This window comes from Zootoca vivipara, chromosome 15 (genome assembly GCF_965207765.1).
Source record: "Zootoca vivipara chromosome 15, rZooViv2.hap1.1, whole genome shotgun sequence".
Lineage (NCBI taxonomy): Eukaryota > Metazoa > Chordata > Lepidosauria > Squamata > Lacertidae > Zootoca > Zootoca vivipara.
The window spans coordinates 11,910,344-11,934,178 of NC_142598.1; the positions used below are offsets into that span (position 1 = coordinate 11,910,344).

General features: G+C 46.0%; 1 protein-coding gene across 2 annotated transcripts; it reads left to right on the top strand.

The window, feature by feature from the left end:
- The first annotated feature begins 489 nt into the window (after nucleotides 1-489).
- Nucleotides 490-18,277, top strand: MFAP5 (microfibril associated protein 5). 2 transcript variants are annotated; one of them, XM_088658424.1, is made up of 8 exons: nucleotides 490-1,046; nucleotides 5,665-5,706; nucleotides 7,789-7,815; nucleotides 8,357-8,398; nucleotides 10,100-10,126; nucleotides 14,085-14,172; nucleotides 15,035-15,108; nucleotides 16,612-18,277. In XM_088658424.1, the coding sequence occupies exons 1-8, from the start codon at nucleotides 986-988 to the stop codon at nucleotides 16,731-16,733; spliced, it is 483 nt and encodes a 160-aa protein (XP_088514550.1). In that variant the 5' UTR covers nucleotides 490-985; the 3' UTR covers nucleotides 16,734-18,277. The 2 variants fall into 2 exon arrangements, with proteins under 2 accessions (XP_088514550.1, XP_088514551.1); XM_088658425.1 differs by having other exon boundaries at nucleotides 902-1,046; nucleotides 8,360-8,398; nucleotides 16,612-17,002.
- The last annotated feature ends 5,558 nt before the right edge of the window (nucleotides 18,278-23,835 follow it).

The following is a 23,835-nucleotide window of genomic DNA, read 5'->3' on the forward strand; positions in this document are numbered from 1 at the left end:
AAGATATGTTGATGCCCAAGGCAGAACATCCCCAATGGCAACTCTTATTGTGGCATTTAAAAACAACAATAATAGACTAGGGCTATTGACAATTTGCTGCTCTGTGGTGGTACCTCCAATTCTTCTGCCTCAACAGTTATGCGGCTACACCCGACCTAACGGTCAGGCTGGCCTTGAGGCGAGACTTGGGTTCATTGGAATGCTTCTTTCCAGGAAAAAGATATATTGTGTTGAGGAGAATTCGCATGGAACAATAAGCGTTGCTTCATCCTCTTCAGGGCAAAACGAATCAGATTATGCACATGCATGACAGACTGTGGGTCTCCATCCTTGGCTATTCCTCATCCAGAGGGAATAGGAGGTGCCGGTTCCTCTCGAGCTACAATAAACTCAGTGAGGTCATGGGACAGTTTTTTGTCTCCCCCTCTCCTCATTCCATCCGCATGATGACACCAAATCCTACTACTACTTTGCTGAATTGAATTTTGAAGGCAAGCCAAAGGAGAACGTTTGCTGGGACTGGGAGCGGCTAGGCACTCTGGCCAAGCTAAGGGGACCAGCTGAAGGGAGGAGACTCTGTCCACAGTGCAAAGGAACCGAGTGCCTCAATGACAGTGAAGGGAAGGAGTTGTGTCTCTTTTATTTTATTTTATTTTTTTGCAGAGGGTGATTTTGTAAAGACATCTTTCTGAGCGAGCAATCGACATATACAAGAGAGCACATAGATGTCGGGAGGTTAGAAGAGAAGAAAGGAATGGAAAGGAAAGACAGAGTTGTGTTCAGTTAGAATTATTTTGAATTGTGTAGTTATCAGGTAGAGCAAGCAAGCAAACAAGCAAGCCTGCCTGCCTGCCTTCTGGTAATAGAAAGTGGGGAGGGAGATAAAGGAGTATGCTGGGCATCAGTTGGTGGAAAAACAAAAATGTGCACAAAATTTGCAAGTAGCTTTAACTGATTGTCTCTCTTTCTTCCTCACTTTCCAGGGATGATGGCCTGTGGAGCTCAGAAGTTGCTGTGTCTTGTAGCTCTAATTGCCCTGTCAACTGGTGAGTCTATCCGGTGGAAGCTAAAATTTGCCATATTTTCCCTGATGCTTATATGCTAATATAGAAGCTATTGTTCTGTGATAAAAAGGATTTGATACAGAAGATGTACCAAGGGCAAGAGAGGAGGAGGAGGAGGAGGAGGAGGAGGAGGAGGAGGAGGAGGAGGAGGAGGAGGAGGACCAGGCTAGGGTGAAAGGGACATTTGCCCAGGGGCAAAATTGACATGGAAGCTGTTCTATTCTGACAAAATTTAAGTTCTGTGTCAGGTTAGTTTGTGCATGTGTGTGTGGACTTGAGGAGCATGAGCTTTCATTGACAGAGGTTGGGTGGCCAACTGTCATGAATGCTTTAGTTGCGATTCCAGCACTGGACTAGATGACCCCCAGGGTCCCTTCCAACTCTACAATTCTAACATTTTATCAGGCGCTAAAATGAAGCAAATGGCAACAAACCTTTTAGAAGGAAACCTCAGTGGAATATTCATCTTAATAGCAAGAGATCACAATTCCTTCCATCAGGTTAAAGAATCCAGTGATTTGTTCAAGGAACGAAATGTTTGGATCTTGGTTCTTTTTCTGCAATCTCACTTTCCTTCTATCTTGTCTGAGGTCTGTCACTTGAGGTCTTTGGTGGACTATAGACTCCTCTCTCTTGATAGAACAAGAAATTAATTTAATTAAGAAAAGAATACATATCACTTTAAGATTTCACCAAGGAGCTTTCCTTCCAAATTGAAAAAACTTTCATACTTGTTGTTCATCCAATTTCAGTATCTGATAAAGTGAATTGTAGATTAAGGAAGCGTTTGCTTTTAAAAACTAAACAAGCTGGTCTTTCCTTTTTGTTATTAAAAAAAGCACTTTCTTTTAAATTTTATTCACAACTGTTAAAGCAATGTGATGTTCTGCAATGATTTTCTATGAGAGTCAGCCCCTGCCCCAACTCAGAGCTTTTTTAACATTAGCTCAACCCCAGGGTAAGTTTTGCAAATATATATATATATATATATATATATATATATATATATATATATAAACTTTAAAAGCAGAATCTACAGCATAACACTACAAATTGGCTGCAGGCTATGGCTTATTTCTACACTATTGACATGCAACCGCAGATATAAAACCCACTTAGTGTTGTGGGGCCTATTCCTGTGTAACTGTGGCACAAGATTTCAGTGTAGTTTTTGGAATAATTCCCTCTTCCTGGGGAATATTGGGACCTGTTCTGTGAGAGGGCTCGGAACCACTAACACAGAATTCTCAAAATTGTCATTAAACTAGAGTTGCCCTGAATCTTCAGGGGGAAATGCCATAACAGTTAAACTGGTCTAAAACCAATTTAAGTTTTTAATGTAACTGTATCTAAAGGGCTACCCCATCTCCTTGTTGCCTGCTGTTTTCATCTGCCGATCGCTGCTATGCATTGCCAGTTTTACAGCTAATGCAGCTGTTTCCTCCTGTCCAGTTCTGCAAAGAATTTCCCCCATCTTTCAACTACCACAACAATCACTTCCCTTGTCCTTTTGTAGTTTCAAACAAGCAACGCGTGGTTTTGCAACCTTCCCCTTTGAGCAGAGCAGGGCTGGCCCATCCATGAAGCAGACTGAGGTAGCCACCTCGGGCCACGGAATCCAAGCGACAATAACCCCATGGGCACCCTGCCACTGGAGAAGCTTCTAGATTCCAGAAGGTATCGCAAGATCTCACCAGAAGCCACTGGAGAAGCAACTGCAGTGGCGGCTTCCGGGCAGGGGCGTACAAAGTGGGCGGAGGAGGCGGTACGCCCTGCGTCCCACTCAGGGTGTGTGTGACAAGATGGCCCCTGCCTCCCTCAGCTGTAGAGTGGCCGAGGGCGCACGCAGTCTGTACGGGCTGCCGCTTTCACGTGGAGGCCATACGGGTGCCCGTGTGGGCCGCCACGCATGCACACTCCATACATGATGCTGTACATGTATAGTCTAGCAAGATCTCAATGGAAGCCACTGCTTCTTCTCTGCTGTTGTGGACTGGTTGGACACTGAGGAATGGTGGGAGGAACCAGCTGGGGAAACTCCAGGGGAAGAAAGCTCAAAGCCCAGGAGTGATAGTGGGACAACAATGAGTGGTCAGAGGAAGACGAGGGAGAAGACTGGGAGGAGGAGGTTTCAGAAGCTGAAGAGGTAACGGCTTAGTGAGCTGGAAGAGTCTGTGGGAAAGTGAAATCCAGAATCAGAGGCTGAAGCTGAAGCAGGAGGGAGGAGGGAGGCCAAGAGGCAGAGATGAGTCAGGCCCATACCCTCCAACTCCCAGATGGAAAAATCCGGGATCAGCGGCAGCGCTGCACCGGAAATGGCTTCTCCGCGGCGGCGCGGCACCGGAAGTCACTTCTACGCATGTCCAGTAGAAGCGACTTCTGGTGCCGGGCTGCCCGTGTCTGCATGTCTGGGCACCAGAAATCGCTTCTGCGCATTCCTTGTTGTTGTTTAGTCGTTTAGTCGTGTCCAACTCTTCGTGACCCCATGGACCATAGCACGCCAGGCACTCCTGTCTTGCACTGCCTCCCACAGTTTGGTCAAACTCATGTTCGTAGCTTTGAGAACACTGTCCAACCATCTCGTTCTCTGTCGTCCCCTTCTCCTCGTGCCCTCCATCTTTCCCAACATCAGGGTCTTTTCCAGGAGGGGCTTCTTTTCTCATGAGGTGGCCAAAGTATTGTAGCCTCAGCTTCACGATCTGTCCTTCCAGTGAGCACTCGGGGCTGATTTCCTTCAGAATGGATGAGTTTGATCTTCTTGCAGTCCATGGGACTCTCAAGAGTCTCCTCCAGCACCATAATTCAAAAGCATCAATTCTTCAGCGATCAGCCTTCTTTATGGTCCAGCTCTCACTTCCATACATCACTACTGGGAAAACCATCGCTTTCATTTTCCTACTCATATTGAAATACTGCCCCTCAATGAGGCCAAACTTAGATTCACAAAATGTTTTGGGTAAGGTTACCAGACGTCCCCGTTTCCCGGAGACAGTCCCCGGATTTACAAATCAGTCCCCATACAAAATCCATTGAAGTTGAAAAGTGTCCCTGGATTCATTGGGGAAAAAATCTGATAACCTTAGTTTAGGGGTATGCATACCCCTGTGTCCCCCCAGAAAAAAAGCACTGGGCAGGTGGCAATGGCTGTGTTGCATCATCCATATTTTCCCCTTTAACTTCAAAAATTCAAAGCAGCTGGAGGGGTTATTAATTTGAACACAGAAGCATCATCAAGGATGGGAGGGAGTTAACCCTTTCTTTTGCTCCCCTAACAGTCGTAATATTAGTTGCAGGGACAGATAACAGCACAGGGGGAGAAGGTTAACTGCCTTCCAATATGAAATCAACAGGCACACACACACAGCTGTTGTTTTATAAATGTTAGGAAATTCAATCACAGATGTCCTTTATCGTATGCAGTTAGGACTTGATATATTCCAGATGTTTGGAATGTTTGCCGTTCATTAATTGGGAGACTCCACAGATTGCCAACATACATATACAAAATCTAGAGGGGAGAGGGGCATTTTGCATAACAGAGTATTATGGCTGTGACAGTCTAAATTCAGCCAAAGAGTCTTTCGGCAGCTTAAAGATTAACACATTTATTATGGCTTAAGCTTGGGCTTGAGTCTACAAAAGCGTATACCGTATTACATTTGGTTAGTTTATGTGGGTAAATTTATGTGGGTAAATAAATTGAAGTTGAATCCTGGAAATGAACAGGCTTTATATGTTTTGAGTTCTCAAGTCTGGTAGGTGGAGAGGTGACCTGTTCTCCACTGCCCTGAAAGGGACAGATCCATGCCTTTAGGTGGCAGGGCTTGTGGAGCCAACCCTGTCCTTGGAGACTCATGCAGTCTCAGTGGCTGGGAGTTGCTGGATCACCAGGTACAGTCTCTCTTGGACAGAAAAGGGCTTGGTCAATGTCAGGGCTGGCCTGTCCATGAGCAGACGGAGGCAGGAGAGGACTGTTGCTAGGATGGCTTTATTATTATTATTATTATTATTATTATTATTATTATTATTATTATTATTATTAGGCCGTCTGACAGTATGGTTTTAATTACGTTTTTATCATTGATGTTCTGTAATGTGTTTTTAATATTGTACACCACCCTGGCATCTTTTGATAAAGAGCAGTATATAAATTGAAATAATAACAATAACAATAAATAACAACAATAAATAAAATAAATAATACGCTGGCATTAAGGTATTTTGCTTTGCTGGCCCCACCTCTTCTGCCGAATATATAGTGTTGTGTTCTGGCTGGACTTGTTTAATCTTTGTAACTGTACATTTTATCTGTTTTTATATTATTGCATTGTTCTAAACTGCTGAGAGACCTTGTGGGAAAAGAGTGGGAAAAGTATAAACGCACTTTTCATTCTTTGTTCGTTTTCCTCCCAAAAAAAAAGAAAAAAGAAAAGAAAAAGCATGCATTGCTCTCTCTCCTGCCTCTCTTTCTTTAGCAATGTGGGGACTGGTGCTCCATCTTTGGTGGAGGAGAGAGTAAGGACATCGCAAATTTGTTGCTGCTGCTTTATTTTAACACATGATAATTACACAAGGGAAACAATCTTATTCTTTGTCCTAGACTGGTTTCTGCCTGCGGTCATCGCTCAGGAAGATCCTACAGGTACGTTTCCTTTAATTCTGCACCAACGCTTCAATCCTAAACAGATGTATTAGGAAGTAAATCTCACTAGACTCACAACTAATCTATACAGTACTTGTGAGTAATAACATTATATGTGTGTTATAAAAATGTGACACCAGGGGGCTCTGTACAGCAGTCAATGGAAAACTGCATGGAGAGATATATGGTGGGGTTTTTTTTTTACATCAGAGGAGATTCAGCCTCGGTCTGCATAATCATGTTTAGTGCAGTTATGCAACTTTGTAATGTGGCGTTTGAATTTTGTGTGTTCATAGATGGGGAGGCGGGACCCAGGTGGCGTTGTGGGTTAAACCACAGAGTCTAGGGCTTGCTGATCAGAAGGTTGGCGGTTCGAATCCCTGCAATGGGGTGAGCTCCCGTTGCTCGGTCCCAGCTCCTGCCCACCTAGCAGTTCGAAAGCACATCAAAGTGCAAGTAGATAAATAGGGACCGCTCTGGCGGGAAGGTAAACAGCGTTTCCATGTGCTGCTCTGATTCGCCAGAAGCAGCTTTGTCATGCTGGCCACATGACCCAGAAGCTGTCTGTGGACAAACGCCGGCTCCCTCGGCCTATAGAGCAAGATGAGCGCCGCAACCCCAGAGTCGGACACGACTGGACCTGATGGTCAGGGGCCCCTTTACCTTTTTATATGGGGAGGCACATACTGTATTCAGTGTCTATATGGGACCTATAATATGGCTCTCTCCTCTCTCTCTCTGTCTCTCTGTCTCTCTGTCTCTCTCTCTCTCTGGGCGTGCATGTACAGTGGTACCTCGCAAGACGAATTTAATTCGTTCCGCGAGTCAATTCATTTTGCGAAAAATTCGTCTTGGGAATCGCGGTTTCCCATAGGAATGCATTGAAATTTCTTTTTTTGCCCATAGGAACGCATTAATTACATTTCAATGCATTCCTATGGGAAACCGCGATTCGCAAGACAATTTTTTTGCAAAACGAATTCGTCTTGCGAGTCACCATCAGATCGCAAGACGCATTCGCCTTGCGAAAAATTCGTCTTGCAGGGCATTGGTCTTGCGAGGTACCACTGTATGTACATGGGCATGTATCTGAGCATAAATCATGCATGCCCATGTAAAATATGATATTCTGATAATGAAATAGGACAGCATGCATGCTCCATCCTGTGAAGCTGCCAGATTCCCTTCATTTTCAAATGCTTGCTCTTTGTATAGTACAAAATATCATTGAAAGTGCAGAGTGCACATTCAAGCAATGCTTATGAAGAACCATAAAGCACAAACAGTACTATAGATGGAAGAATGCTAAAAGTGGTTGACGACCAGCTTCCGGATAAGGTCTTGCTTCCAAGAACTTCCTCAGATAAGTAACACTTCAAAAGTGTTTTAAGGCCCTGATTGCAGTTTCCATAACTGGGCAGACTTCAGGGATGTCTAGCTCTCCAAAGAATTTCCTTGATTCCAAGAGGAATCAATACCACTGCAAGGGTCCAAAATTATGGGCAGGCAAAGACCTTCCAGAAATGTATACTTTACAAGTGTTATATTTGTCAGCTGCTTAGAGCATTCTTCAACGATTTTTGTACTGCGTGGTTCTTTGTAATGCTGGAAAGTATGTATACATTGTGCTTGTACTGATATATTTTGTCTACTTTATTGTAAACTTGCCTCATTATTACCCTGTTCAGTCGTGTGTCCTTCAGCATTCTTTTGTGGTTTTGCCAGTTACAATGTGACAAGCAGATATTTTCTGGAGAATTTTAAAATGTGGAACTGAGAATTTGCCCAAAAGCAGCAGTGTGTGGGTTGTGGGGGGGTGTATATGTAAAAACAGCCACATCATCACATCACCCACTCACCTCTGGGCCTGACCTGTCCTCAGATCCACTAGCAGAATAGCCTGATGGATTGGATCTGAAATTGTTTTTATATATGAACTTGTTTTAATTAATTTTTTATTGATTTTTTTTTTACTGTAAAGCTGCTTCAAGATGTTTCATAGGAAATGATTCATAAAAACTGTGTGCATAGCTGTGTGCCAAACAACTGGTGGCTACAATCCTGTTGTCTCTTTTTTTCCAGATGCACCTGATATACCGGGTGATGTAGGTGAGCTGAGTTCTTCTTGTTGCGCATCCACCTCTAGCGTCAAGGCCAATTTGCACATGCTGCTTTCTATGTTTATGCCTAAGATTTTGTTGATTATTTTAGTGTGAAGCTTAATGAAGAAGACAAACCTCTGTTTGCAAGCACGGGTATCATAAAAGTACAGTGGTACCTCGGAAGTCGAACGGAATCCGTTCCGGAAGCCCATTTAACTTCCAAAACGCTCGGAAACCAATTTGAAGCTTCTGATTGGCTGCAGGAAGTTCCTGCAGCCAATTGGAAGCTGCGGAAGCCCCGTTGGACATTTGGGTTCCAAAGAACACCTGCAGCAAACCGCCGGAACACTCACTTCCGGGTTTGCGGTGTTCAGGAACCGAAACGCCCGAGTACCAAGGCGTTTGGGATCCAAACGTGCATCAGTGAACCAGGTCTGCCAAGTGAACACTTGGTGGGAGTCCCGGGTTTGCTGCCGCATAATGTGTGGGAATGCTCCTTGGGTGTATATTTCTGCACATCCACACTATAACATCCCTTCTCCTTTCAGCAGATGCAGCTGACCCTGCAGCGGGAGCAGCTGATGTGCCAGGTTAGTTCCCATTTTGGTGCACGCAATGCCTTGTCAGCACGCAATGCCTTTATAAAATAATAATAATAATAATAATAATAATAATAATAATAATAATTAATAATAATAACAATAATTTATTATTTATACCCCGCCCATCTGGCCGGGTCTCCCCAGCCACTCTGGGCGGCTTCCAACAAAAGAATAAAACACAATAATCTATTAAACATTAAAAGCCTCCCTAAACAGGGCTGCCTTCAGATGTCTTCTAAAAGTCTGGTAGTTGTTTTCCTTTTTGACATCTGTTGGGAGGGCGTTCCACAGGGCAGGCGCCACCACCGAGAAGGCCCTCTGCCTGGTTCCCTGCAACTTGGCTTCTCGCAACGAGAGAACTGCCAGAAGGCCCTCAGTGCTGGACCTCAGTGTCCGGGCAGAATGATGGAGGTGGAGACGCTCCTTCAGGTATACTGGACCGAGGCCATTTAGGGCTTTAAAGGTCAGCACCAACACTTTGAATTGTGCTTGGAAACGTACTGGGAGCCAATGTAGATCTTTCAAGACCGGTGTTATGTGTTGGCTCTTTGCTGCTACGAGTTAGAAGATTGCTTTTCAAGGCCTGGTGCTGGGGCCAGGGCTGTCGCAAGCCTACCCAGCGCCGTGGTTCAAAGATCCCTCCGGCAGTGCCCCCCCCCCGGTTTCCCATAGTTGCTGACCTTTTTACAGCGCTGCCGGCAGCTTTGCGGGGCTGGAGGAGGCAGGCAGTGGCTGGAGGATGGCTCCTCCGGCGGGAAAGAGGCAGAGGTTCTGGGCGTGGTGCTGCTTCAGTGTGGCGGGTGAGGGCGCAGCGCCCAGCCTCTGCCTCTTCCGTGGCGCCCGTGCCTCGGTGGCCACGGCAGGCGGAGGCTCCAGGCGCAGCACTGCTTTGGCGTGGCGGACAAGGGCAGTGAGCTGATGCCAGGAGGCACCGCGTCCAGCCTCTGCCTCTTCCCAGGCGCCCTCCAGAACTCAGCGCGAACTTGGTGCCCTGGTGCCCTGTGCCACTTGCCTCTATGGGCAAGATGCCCCTGGCTGGGGCTGCGGTTTGCAGCTGAGCACCCTACCTGCTTCTCTTTCCCTGATCTGCTCTGGTGAAGAAAGGGTTTGACAGCACACACTTAGGAGGGGAGGAGGGAGGAAGTGGGCAAGCGGGTGAGTGCCTGCCAACATTTTGTCCTGATGACTAGCAACAAAGTTTGCATCATGGGCTCCAGCAAATGCTATGCGGGCCGCAGTTCATTAAGGATCTAACTGGAAATTAAAAACAATAATTTGGGGTTTATTTATAAGGCAAGCAACCTAGTTGCCCAGGCTTCCTGACCCACAGTTTGGGAAATGCATCTCCACCCCAATCGTTCTGCCCGTACACTGAGGTCCAGCGTCGAGGGCCTTCTGGCGGTTCCTTCCCTGCGAGAAATGAGGTTACAGGGAACCAGGCAGAGGGCCTTCTCGGTAGTGGCGGCCACTATGTGGAACACCCTCCCATCGGATGACAAGGAAATAAACAACTATCTGACTTTTATAAGACATCGATCCTGTTTAAGGAAGCTTTTTGTGTTTGATGTTTTATCGTGTTTTTAATATTCTGTTGGAAGCCGCCCAGAGTGGCTGAGGAGGCCCAGCCAGATGGGTGGGGTATGAATATATTATTATTAGTGTTTAAACCCTTTCCCTTTTTCATTCCAGGTGACACTGCCCCATCAACAGCACCTGGTAAGTTCAATTTTGTTCTCTATCCCTTTCTTCTCCTGTTTGCTCTCCCTTGTTCAACCAATGGCCTGAATCACACCTCACATAAAACCATAATTTTAAACAAAATGGGGTTAATGCAGATGAGTAGCTTTCAATGGGAAAGTTCACTTCAGGTTAAGTACAGACTTCTGGAACCAATTGTGTACTTAAACCGAGTACAGTGGTACCTCGGTTTAAGTACTTAATTGGTTCTGGGGTGCCATTTGCTCCCCAAAAAGTACTTAAACCAAGGGCGAAGCACCGATAGAGCGCTTCTGCGCATTTGCGCAGTTTGAGTACTTTAAACCTAAAGTACTCAAACTGCAGTGGACTTAAGCTGAGGTACGACTGTAGACCTGAAAAGCAAGATGAGCACTGCAACCCCATAGTTTGACTGGACCATCCAGGGGTCCTATACCTTTTTTTACCTTCTAGTAGACTGGCTAGTACCAAAGGCAGAATTAGGGGAATGCAACTGGTTCAGTCACACTGGACGCAGAGCCTTGGGGGCTCCACAGCTATGATTTAGAATGGAGGACAAGTGGGGGGGGCACCAAATTTTGGCACCACACAGGGCACTGTTGAGATTTGACACCCCAATGCTTGCCACTGCTGGTGCCTGCTAGTTGTTTGGATTCTTGCAGAGGATATACAATAATGTGCATGATTAGTATCTGAAGAAGTGTGCATGCGCATGGAAGCTTAAACCTAGAACAAACTTAGTTCGTCTCTAAGGTGCTACTGGACTATTATTATTATTATTATTTTTTTAAAAAATTCGACTGCGTCAGACCAACATGGCTACCTACTTGAAGCTCTAAGGCAGGCACCCCCAAACTGTGGCCCTCCAGATGTTTTGGCCTACAACTCCCATGATCCCTAGCTAACAGGACCAGTGGTCAGGGATTATGGGAATTGTAGTCCAAAACAGCTGGAGGGCTGAAGTTTGGGGGTGCGTGCTCTAAGGGAAAGGAAGGCAAGGCTGGCTATACAGGTAACAATAGTAAAATTTAAACCAGCCCAAGACTTACTTTTGACTGAAAATGGAACATTAGGAATGTTCAGGAAGCAACACAGTACAGTGGTACCTTGGTTTTTGAACGTCACCTGTTCCGGATGTCCGTTCGACTTCTGAAACGTTCGAAAACCAAGGCGTGGCTTCCGATTGGTGCAGGCGGCCCGGAAACAATAGCCGACAGCCGCATTGGACATTGGCCTTCCGAAAAACCGTTTGAAAGCCGGAACACTTACTTCCAGGTTTTCGGCATTCGGGAGCCAAAATGTTTGAGCAGCAGGGCGTTCGAGAACCAAGGTTCCATGGTAGTTGTTTTTGAAATTTGTGGGTCAACATTGTGCTGGTGTATCAGTGCCGAGAAATTCACCCATCTGGTTGTATTTACTCTACTGCTGTGAATTTCTGGTTTCTGTATTACCGGTAGCAGAAAGAATCCACACAGTTCCACACCTGCATATTAAATATTGGCTATTTTGATCCATAGCCATGTTCAGGCATTTGTCTGAGCACACACAAGCTCAAAGTGTGGGCAGCTGCAGGGGTATGTGTGCAAGCCCCACCTCCCACCCCATGTGTCTGGTCCGGTGTACGCTGGCCCCAGATTTCCTGTGCTAAGCAAGGAAGGTCTACAGGGGCTTTTTGGTTTGTTCGTTTTACTCACGTAGGCTGGGGATTGAGTGGGCAGGACTGAGTCATGTGCAGATACTGACCCCATCCACGTTTTGGACTTTTACCTCAATTAAGAGTCGCAGAGATTAACAATGTGCATGATTCAAACACTGTTTCCCCTCTAAACTCATTAAAAAAAGAAGTATAGCCCACTTAAAACACACGCCAAAGTGGCTTGCAAAAGTATAGTATAAAAACAATCAACCTGAATCCGCAAAATGTATTAGCCAACGCTTAAGGCAGGGGTCTCCAAACTAGGCCCGGGGGCCGGATGCGGCCCAATCGCCTTCTAAATCTGGCCCGCAGACGGTCCGGGAATCAGCATGTTTTTACATGAGTAGAATGTGTCCTTTTATTTAAAATGCATCTCTGGGTTATTTGTGGGGCATAGGAATTTGTTCATATTTTTCCCCAAAATATAGTCCTGCCCCCCACAAGCTCTGAAAAAGTTTGCTGACCCCTGGCTTAAGGGTTAAGGGCAGTGCTATTTTTCTAGAAAAAGAGGTGCTGGAAGTCACCATTCTCTTAGAATGGCAATGGTGCCCACCTGAGAACTGCTGGATCTGAGTTCCTATGAGTTCCCCCTGAAAAAAAGCCCTGGTTAAGGGTGCGAATGGAAGTCACTATTGTGAAGGAATGGGTTTTCAGCATCTCTTTGGGTGAAAGCAAGGAAGGAACAGTGTCCTTCCCAGGGTCTGTGACACAAATTGGGGTAGTCATTCAGAGGCTCCATTTCCCAGTTCTGTGAGCCCCTATTGATCTCATAGGGCAGGCATGTCCAAAGTCCGTTTCGGGGGCCTAATCCAGCTCATTGGTCTGTTTAGGTCCCTGTGGCAGTTTATTTCCTGGGGTAAAATTCTTTTTTTAAAAAAACCCCTCAACTACTTCAACCCTAAGGAAAGCTCAACAACTTCAATCCCATCAACTTTGGCTGACCCTTTGGCCGGCCCTCACAGCCCTTCCCTTCATCAAATCTGGCCCTCTTTGAAAAAAGTTTGGACACCACTGTCATAGGGTAAATCTAGTACAAGGTCAACATCTGGAGATGGCTTGGTGGCTGCAGGAATTTTCAAGGTGCTCTGCTTGATGGGACACACCACTCCAGCATTTATTTGATGGAAATTTGACTAGCCTTCACTATCTCCCAATAGACCCACGAGACAGGGAGACTGCAAGTAGTGTACATTTAAGTCCATGGCCACCATTGTATATCTTTTGGGAATAAATTCCACTTTAACTATTCATTGTGTGCAGAGGTACTTCTTTGTGTCTGTCCCAAAATAATACAATTTGTGACATGTGGTGCCCAGAACTCTACTCAAGTATTCAAAATGTGTCTGCGCCATAAATTAATATAAATCTGTTGTGATCATGGCAGTTTCATTTTTGATCGCTTTCAATCCGTAGCATGGAGTTTTATTTTCTCACTTGATGTTTTCATGGACTTACCCACAACCTCAGGATCATAGCTGCCAAGTACCCTGATTTCCCCGGGAAACCCCCGTTTTTACTTACCTTTTCCCGGTGGTCCCCCGTATCACTTCGTCTCCCGTTTTTCTCCGTTATTTTCTCCTGCCGGCGGCCATTTTTTCTTTCCGATTTGCCCTTCTATGGGCACCAAAAATGGCCGCCGCCGGCTTCAAAAGTCGCATCTACGCATGTCCGGAAGTGCATAGACGCGACTTCCGGTAACGGCGGCGGCCATTTTTGGTGCCCTTAGATGGGCGGAACAACACCAGAAGTTTTGTTGACGCACTTCCTGACATGCGTACAAGCGACTTTCGAAGCCGGCGGCGGCCATTTTTGGTGCCCATAGAAGGGCAAAGCGACACCGGAAGTTACGTTGACGCAACTTCCGGTGTCACACAGCTGCCGGTCCCGGATTCTGCAGTCCGGGACTTGGAAGGTAAGCTCAGGATCCTGTTCCTAGTCAGACATGGCCAGTTCAGACCCCATTAGGTCTTCCCACTTATTTTCCAGCTGGCTTTCTGTTCCAGACTGACTATACCACCAAAGTCTGCACAATCACAGCTCTGCACTGATTTTATCCCCCCGGCATTCTAAGTTGCTTGCGAAATATTTTCTGTGGGTGGAGTACTTTGCACAAAATTCAGCATGTGAATAGGATAGCATGGTATGAGCAGGATTAAATTTCAGTGCAAGGGGAAACTGGAGAAAAGTTACTGTGAACACATCTCACTTTGTAGCCACACCGATGGCATTAACTTGAACATGTCCCTCTTTATTTGCTCCCAGATTGCCGTGAAGAGCAATTTCCTTGTACACGGTTGTACTCTGTTCATAAGCCGGTGAAACAATGCATCAGTTACTTGTGTGTTACCAGGTAAGAGAGGAGATCTAGGAATTCTCTGCTAAGATGCCCCATATTCTATGATTCTACTAGATAGTTTGGGCAGGTGTCTTTGGATATGATTTCTTACAGTGATCTGTGAAAAGTAATTATTATTAATTAATTTGTTAGTTGCCTAACACAGGGCAATCTCTAGGTGGCTTGTAACCCATTTTTAAAACATTTGAAAATGGTTAAACACCACAACCGCCAGTATTTAAACGACCAGGAGTCATTTAAAGGGGCAACTGGTATACCATGGCAGAAAGACGAAAAGGACGAATGCCATGAGTGGCACAGGAAGCTGTGAACTATCGCTGGAATTTCCCTCCCCCAACAGACACTAACTCACCCCATTTTTAGCACAGTTTAAAGCAGGAACTGGCCATCTATTTTCATCCATTTTCTGCAGCCGCAACAGCTGGAGACTTGCTTTTTTGTCCAAATGGAAGTTTCACTTGTTCATATTTCTCAGCAATTACACAGGGCCATTATCTGTATTCCAGATAATACTGGCTGAGGCTGATGGTAGTTTTGAGTAATCTAGAGAACACCAGACTCTCTAGAAGTCTGATTTGGAGCAAGGAAGCAAAGGGCAGGGCAGGGAACTCATACTCCTCCCCTCTCCCCCAGCAACTGCTTTTCTTTTCCAAATCACAGCCCGCACACCTGCTTTTCCTGTAAAACAGGCTTGCGTGGGTTCTGTAACATACATTTGTGTGTAATGTGTAGTTAGGCCTTTTGCACCTTTGCTAGCAATGATTTAGCCACAGTTATTTCTCGGTATAAGTTTTTGGTGAGCAAGGATTTATGTTCCTCCTGTTTGCCTTCTCCCCACCCCCGTTTCTGGTGACAGTGTCCGTCGGACATACATGATAAACAAGGAAATCTGCTCTCGCATTGTCTGCAAAGAGGATGAAGCCATGCAGGGTGAGTAAAGATGCCCATAGGGATGTGCCCCATAAACAAGGAAGAAATAAAGTTGCTCAATTTCTCTTAGAGGGAGAAGATGGCCTATAATATATCACAGGTGTATGCCCTTATGTGAATGGCCCGCATTCAGAGGCAGGCAACATAATCCAAGAAAAAGGTAAAGGGACCCTGACCATTAGGTCCAGTCGTGACCGACTCTGGGGTTGCGCGCTCATCTCGCATTATTGGCCGAGGGAGCCGGCGTATAGCTTCCAGGTCATGTGGCCAGCATGACAAAGCCGCTTCTGGCAAACCAGAGCAGCACATGGAAACACCGTTTACCTTCCCGCTGTAGCAGTTCCTATTTATCTACTTGCATTTTGACGTGCTTTCACTGCTAGGTTGGCAGGAGCTGGGACCGAGTAACGGGAGCTCACCCCGTCACAGGGATTCGAACCGCTGACCTTCTGATCAGCAGGCCCTAGGCTCAGTGGTTTAACCACAGCACCAGAAGGGTGCTGGCAAATGGGAAAAGGTACAAAAATGGTGAAGGGCTTAATGTCAAATGCAATAGTGGAGAAAACTGAAGACCCAGAGATGTTCTGTCTTGAATATAAGACACAGGTGGTTGGAGAAATATGGTACATCACAAAATTCAGACAAGTTCAAGTTTCAAAGAACGGCTGTTTCAGTTCTCATACTGTTTCTGAAAGTGCAGATTCGATAGATTGGCCTTTAAGGGCAAGCTGAATTGAATTTCTTTCCCACCCCTGCTCCCAAGAAAGTGTCTTGAAATCAGCGCCAGCATCCCTCTGATCCTCTCCTTGGCATATACGAAAGCAAGTTGTCCTTTCTCAGTGGCCGCAATTCGAAGAGTCTGAATGGGGGCCATTCTACTTCACAATGCTGCTGATGCTTCCCCCCGCCCCTTTAAGTAAAACTGCTTCAGGAGGAGAAAATAGGGAGAGAGGGGTGTCTGGCTCTTTCCCTGCAACCCTTTCCCCCCCTCACAGACGTGCTGTTAACCACTAACTATAACAGTATAGTATAGTCCAGTATACCTAAAGGAGCGTCTCCACCCCCATCGTTCTGCCCGGACACTGAGGTCCAGCTCCGAGGGCCTTCTGGCAGTTCCCTCACTGCGAGAAGCAAAGTTGCAGGGAACCAGGCAGAGGGCCTTCTACCGGTGGTGGCGCCTGCCCTGTGGGACGCCCTCCCATCAGATGTCAAAAAGGAAAACAGCTACCAGATTTTTAGAAGACATCTGAAGGCAGCCCTGTTTAGGGGGGCTTTTAATGTTTAAGAAATTAGTGTATTTTAATGTTTCTGTTGGAAGCCGCCCAGGGGTATAAATAATATATTATTATTATTATTATTATTATTATTATTATTATTATTTATTATACACCCACACCCCCAAAATGGTCATGGAATTCTATGTGCATATGGCCGGGTTGTAAATGATGTGGCATGGTTAACCCACTCTCGAGCTCCTCCTCTCTCTCTCTCGTCTGTCTCTAGAGGAGATCTGCCGCCAGATGGCTGGCCTGCCACCACGCCGCCTACGCCGCTCGGGTCGCCCTCGAGGACCACCCTGCCGGCGTGCTCAGCTCCAACGACAGAATGCTGCTGAGGCTCAGTGACCAAGAGATTGCAGGCATGATAAAAAGGAGGAGGAGGAGATGAAATCACGGCGAACCCAGACAGTCTACAACCCAGCATAAGTTTGCCTTCTTCCCCCAACTTCCTGCCTTGGGAGGTGTTGCCAGCCAGGGACTTTCCGTGCCCACATGTCACAGGTGGCAGCTGATGTCACCTTTAGAAATGTGATCCCAAGACCCTCGTATGCTCATGCTTTTGTGTTACTCTTGCCCCAAGCTGCTTAAAAAAGCTCTGTTCACACCTGCCTTAATATATACAGATGTGTATGCTCAGTAGGATAATGCGCATCCTGCCCCAGAGCTTGGTGCCCCTTGAGCTGTGTGCAACTAGGACTGAAGTTAGCTCTCCTTGGGAGATTGGAGGCACAACATGCCAACATCCAGGAGTTGCTCGACTTAATTTCTGCATTGCTCTTGCAGTGGGAAGGAAGCTTCGGTCATTGGCACACACCACTTAAACCCCTGTAAAGAAAAAATGGTTATTAGCTCTCTCAGCCACCACTGTTCCATAATGGAGACGAGACTAAGCCAGCGTAGGGCTGAGAGTTTTGATTGCACATGGCAGAGCTGCAGCGGAAGAGCAGGAGGGGAAATAAATTCTAGTCTGTCTGCATGGCACTGATGGGTGGGAACCCAAACGCCATGGATGCACCCATACTTAGCTTGGTTCTAAGTATGGTTACATCCCTGCAGAACATCAACAGCACCACCTCTACTTCTCACTGTCTCCACTTCGCTGCCTCTTTTCCCCACTCGCAGTGTGCAACTTGGGTCCTGGGTGGTGGTTGTTCCCCAAAACAATTGACTAATGATCGCCACAGAACAACTTTGGTGGAAGAGACAAGAGGTGGGGGAGGGAAGGAGACACTCTGGCTCAAATCTGGCCCTAGCAGAGACACTGCAAGGACCACACTGCAAGGTCGTGCATTAGTGAAACCTTAAGCCAAGGTCTCAGAGAAGTACGAGCTCTTCCGTAGTACTGGATGGTTGCAGTGCCTGCTTATATTAACCATGGGCTGTCATTGCTGACACACTGTAGCTGGAAACGGAGAGTTGTTTGCATGAGAGCTGAAGGTGGCATCATTGCCCATGGTGTATGGGTTCGTTTCTTTTGCCCATTGTTGCCTTTAGCCAAAACTACAAGAGAGATAATTGGGACGGGGGGGCGGGGCGCAGCAACAGTGAGTCTACACACCATGAATAATGATGCCTTTATCAAAGGAATATTGAGACTCTCTTATCCTGAGTCCATCTACTCTGGTTGACAGCAGTTATCCAAGGTCTCAAGCAGGGGGCTCTTTTCAGCCCTGCTAAAGGTAACACCAGGAATTGAACATGGGACCTTCTGCTGTGACGGATGTGGTCTACCACTGAACTGTGTAGCCCCTCTCTCAGCTCTTGAGATATTTGAAAGAGCAATTCTCGTCTCCAGCTACCGTATGTCCCAAAGGGAAGCTCTGGTACCTTTGCTAGAGCCCTTCATCTCCTGCATATAGTAAACACGTCCTCATGTTCTGGTTCCTTTTTTTTTATTTAAAGAAATTGCATAGCAACCTTTCAACATTATTTAACTTAACTCTTTTTACTTAGTAACTCAGGCACCTGCCCCATGCCTTACAGCTTCTCTTCACTGCCCTTTATAAGTCCTTATTGCAACATGGATCAAAATGATCCAGGCTGCCACCATTAGCAACACTGATGCGAACAGAACAATGGTGTCAATATTTCTTGCTGGCTTTGCAATTACATAGCACATTTGTGATCCAGTGCTGTCCATCGAACTGAACGCAACGTTAGGTAAAGGCACTTGTTTGGAGTCTTAGGTAAAGGAATGTAAAAGTATGTCTAGATCAGCTCATAGTGGACAGGGTATCTGATGATGTCAAAGTGGCTAGGGGCACAATCCAGCATGCTGTTTTCTATTGCCAAGCCCCAGTAAAACAGTGAATGGGAGCTGTGTGGGCGCACAACTGTCAGGCCTGACTCCAGACTTTTGGGGGGGGGGTCCTTTGGCAGTTTGCTGGGCCTTCCTTACACTGCTGCAATAATTCTGGAGTGTTGTTTTTTAATTTGTCCAGTTGTGGCAGAGGGAAACCAGCAGCAACATTCTTGCCCCACGGAAATATGGCACAGATAAAACAGCGAGAGACGTGTTTCCAATAGGTAATTCTGACATGGGGTAGCCACCAGGAATTGCCATTTTTGATGCAGCCACTGGTCTTGTCATGTGCCAGAGTTATGTGTCTTACTCATCACCTTACTCATCAGTCCATACCTTCACTATCTTCCACAAGGGAAGGAGCTACAAACTTGGCGTGTGGCGTGACAAAAAGTTAGCGATTCATGCCGGCTACCGTTTGTGTAGAGTGTGTGAACTGAAGCTCCCGTATATTTGCAGGGGAGAAATCCCCTATTGAAAAGAGGTATTATTAAGGAGTTTAGCAAGTTCACGTTACTTGATCTCTCTCAGCGCTTAATGGAATGTGTGATTGGTTTTTGCTGACAAGTATTCTTTATGTTGTCATCGGGTGACGGGAAAGCTCTGTGTGTTGTGGTTCGGTTTATCCATGCAAACCATCGCTAGAAGCTGTAGCCAGTGAATGATCAATGTTTATATGTGAAACAGCCAAGGAGCAAGTAGTAGGGGAGGAGAGCTGAAAACAATACCAATATATTGTACATCTTGCAAAATATGTAGGCTTAGCTTGGTCAGAATCGAGTATACGCTTCCAGAGTTACATTACTTCTGGTAAATGAGCCACCATAGCCACTAGAGGGCTGTGAAAATTTGTGTCCTGGGCTTTTAAGACTCATCTACCCATGTACTATCTGAAACCAAAGGGGCACATTGCTTGCCAGATGTGAAACCCCCCCCCCGCAGCTCTCATACCCCCCACCAAATGGTGGGTAACCTGCAGCCCTCATGATGTTGTTGGATCAGCTCCTTTGGGGGAGTCCTTGCATGGTGCCATTCAAGGACCCCACCCCATGCCAGTTAGGGCTGGGCTGGGCAGTTGCTGCTGCTTCTGCTGCTTTGACAACGGCAGCACAATTCACTCTTCTCCACCAGATCCTTGGATATGCTTCACTGGTGCTTTTGAACGGGAGTTGAGCTCAACTTCCATCTGTGATGGCCCACCGCAATCTTAACTCACCCCAAATGCAACGCCCTAGTCCACAGATCTGTGAAACCAATTCACTTAATGGAGCTGTGGCTTGGGGCCTTCTTGTTCAGGTAACCTAAAATGGCAGGTGACCATGGCAGATGGGAGTGGAGCATGGCTCCCACTCAAAACCCCACCATTGCCTGCTATTGCAAAGCCTCTGGGGAGCCATCAGGGAGGGTGGGGAGGGAGGGCATGACTGAGTTGGGCAAGCGAAGGGCCCATTCAAGCCCTTAAGGCATTCAGCCAGTGTTGGATCTGGCCAACTACTTGTGCCAGGCCTGCTAATAGGGTTAATGAGAGCTGTAGTCCAGAAATCTCTGGAAGACCACAGTCTCCTCATTCTTTAATCAAGTTGGTGACTTTGTTTTTAACTGGCCCGTCTATTAAGCCTTTTGCAGTGGCTGGATGGGCAGAAATTAAGTTGGCGAAATTTTCCCCATCACTTTATATCTGTGTCTGTAAAAAGGCACAGTAACAAGAAAGAAGTACGATTTGTCTTTATAGAGAATAACTGCCTGATTATTATTATTTTTTAAAGGGATGGCCTTACTGTGGGAAGTTGGTACGCATCAGTTGTTAGAAGGCACATATATAATAGATTTAAATCTGTTCTGAATACCAAATGCAAACATATATGAATGTATTCCATAGTTATTGTACAACATATAAATATATAAAACACGTTCACAAATTTTGAAAGAATGCAAATTATTTCTAATGCTGCTTCACTGCTGTATTTTATGCGGGGTCAAGGAGTGGGATTGCTAGGGGGGAAAGCACTGCACAAACAGAATTTATATTTTATGGAATGCATACGCAATTCAAACATATTAAAAGACAACTTGTTTTCCTATTGATCCTTGTACCTGTGCATGTTATGGCTTCTGTCATTCACACACACACACACACACACATATATGCTGGGTCTGCTAAACAACTCTACTTTCTTAGCAGAAACAACAATGCAGTCGTACACGTTGGCCAACGTGGCAACCACAGTGTGGAGCCACAGCCTAGACCAGGCATAGGCAACCTTGGCTTTCCAGATGTTTTGGAACTACAACTCCCATGATCCCTAGCTAACGGGGCCAGTGGTCAGGGATCATGGGAGTTGTAGTTCCAAAACATCTGGAGAGCCAAGGTTGGCTAGACGCGAGTCTTCCTCCCCAATGACTGTATGTCGGTGTGTCACCCTTTTCCCCCAGTGACTTGTTCACACTTTGTATTAGTATATACTTTATCCACCTTGAGGGGGCTTTATAGTGGAAATGTGGGGTACACATTTTTTTAGGGGAAAAAACAGAATAAATGATCCTTAAATAGGTATTTGTCATTATAAGATAAATTGATTTCCTGTAGCTCTGTTATGGATTGCTGGGACCCATCCCTGACAAATTACCCTGTTCCTCCCAGTTCTTGTCCTTTGGTTGTGACAAGCACTTGGAAAGTATTTAGCATTTAGTATTTCTTGCTTCCAGAGTGTTCTAATCTGCTCTTAATGGCCGCAGCTAGAGGAGAGTGTTGCTAATTCCACCCAAAATCCCAGTGGCTTGATTCAAGACTGTGGACCAGTGTGCTTCACCACCCCTGCCCCATACTCTTCTATGTGTTCTGAAACCAGCATTTTTTTTTGTCTTGCACAAGCTTTATGTGGCAAAGTAAGCCTACCATCTTAAGGGGTTTCTGCCTTGATTGTGCGCCACAAGATACCAGATCTGATCCATCCTAGGGTACAATAATCCCCTGAGAAGTTCTCCTGCACAAGCCTCACCCAAATAATTGAGAACTGTAGAAGAGTTCTATAGTGTTAAATTCCAAAGGAGGAGCTGTATGAGATCCATACAGAACTGCTTTACACCAAGTCAGATTTAGGGCCAGTCTACACTAAAGTGTCATTTCTGCTGCCTGAGATCCTTCATTTGTAATTGTCAGTGATAGGACCTGGGACCTCTGTTGTGCAACAATGTGTACCTCTGATCTATGCCCCCTACACGGGAATCCAAAAATCACGCTGCTCTGGTTGCAAGTGAATGATTCTTCATTGAATCTTGATTGTTTCCCCTTACACCAAATAGTGATGCAGCAATCTGCACCTGGGTGAGCACATGGTTTTAGCCATCTGCTGGTGAAGATGAACAGGACTATTGCTGCTGCAGACAGCATCCTGCCCAAACCACATCCTCCTCACCACCTGTGCAGCAAGAACGTGTGACCTTCGGCTGCTCCTGCTCAGCCAGCCTCAATGGGTGAACCTCATCAAATGGCCCAACACGCTTATAGTGACTAATAAACACCACAATTTGACAGCACAAATCTCTGTGCTTGGGAGGGCTGAGAGGAAAGGAAGTGACCAGGGAGGCAGGGCAGCCCCCCCTACACTTTTTGCCCCCCCTAATTTTTCCCACAAACAAATCAACAGGAAAATATTTGTTTTAAGATCCTTTAGTCATGCATGCATTCTCAGAAGCTGAGCAAGCTGTTATTCACCTGCAGCTTCTTCCAAGAAGCAGGAGAGGGAGGGAGAAAGCAAAAGCTGCTGGGAGCCTGCTAAGTCTCACCAATGGCAACTTGAACTCCGGGCTCAGGTTAACCCTTTCATGCACGCCAGTCAGTAATTTCATATTACAATAGACGTATCTAAGAATGGGAATCTTGCCCCATTCTTAGCAACTCAGTGCTAATGAAGACTGCATTGCACCTACACCCTCTCTTTCCCACCCTCTTTCTCCCTACTGAGCTGTTCCTTGTTGATCAGAACAGGAGAGGAGCTCATTTCGCAGCTCAACAGCTCATGGGCCACTTTAAATCTGGCTGCAGGCAGGGCTTACCCTGCTCTGAAGTGGAGACTTCCCCAATGCACAGTGGTAATGATGGTGGTAAGCCTTGGGCAGCACTGACCCTACTACTTGGCAAAGTGAGGGAGCTGCCTCAGGTGGCAAATGCTGAAGGATTGCAGGGAATGTTGGCTGTGTGTACCCAGAGGCTCTGCCTTAAAAAAGCTTGCATGCAGCCTTCTGGCGTGATGGAGGATGCTGCTGAATCACCAGTGTTGAAGAAGGATCCAGCAGTTTCTGGTACGTGAAAGTGGGAGGGGTGTCATCTTGTCCTTTGCTTCAGGCAGCAAAATGTTTTGGGCCAGCTTTGGCCTTGGGCAATGGCCCTTGGTATGAAAAATGGTCCCTGTTTGCAAGTGTTGTAAGCTGGCTAAATGGAGCAGTGGGGACAGACTGAGATGTACCACGACTACAACCGGAGGATTCTGGAGCAGGTGATGAAAGGAAAGTGGGGATCAAACTATGTGTGGATTGAACTACCAAATACAAAATACATCAAGCTGCTCATGCACAGAAATGTATGGATGTTTCTTTAAAGAACACAGAGGTGGAAATGTGGAGGAAATAAGACCCCTGCTTTAGTAAATAGCTATACACCAAATTTTATACATATTGTAGTCATACTAATGTATATTTTGTATCTCAAAATCTGAGTATAGAGCATGTTAACCCACTTATTAGCCGGTGCCCGCTGCAGAGAGCACATTGCCCACCCCACCCTTTGGATTGCAAATTGTTTAAACTGATTTTAATGTATTTTTTTCTAAATACTTTTGGACTGACCGGCTTGCTTGTTTTTATTTTGCTGGTGGTTTTGCCATGTCATTGTTTGAATTTGGGACATTATATATTTTCTCCTCCTTTTACTTGGCAGTTGCAGGATTTGCTTTGGAGCCGAAACAGTGGGACTATAGCTTTGAAAAAGAAAAAGGGGGAAAGTATAGATTTATACCAGAGTACACAAAGTGATAATTAGCCACAAAGCAGAGGTTGCTACTGTACTACAGTTTCAGCTTTACATTTAGCAAGTGGAGAAAGTTCAGCAGTGAGGTTTTCACTTTAGGGGAAAAGGAAGTGGCTAAA

Excerpts from the sequence above, each read along its gene's own strand:
- MFAP5 (XM_088658424.1), top strand. The coding sequence starts at position 986 with ATGATGGCCTGTGGAGCTCAGAAGTTGCTGTGTCTTGTAGCTCTAATT. Across the intron at positions 8,399-10,099 it reads GGGAGCAGCTGATGTGCCAG|GTGACACTGCCCCATCAACA; the intron begins GTTAGTTCCCAT and ends TTTTCATTCCAG. Across the intron at positions 14,173-15,034 it reads AGTTACTTGTGTGTTACCAG|TGTCCGTCGGACATACATGA; the intron begins GTAAGAGAGGAG and ends TTCTGGTGACAG.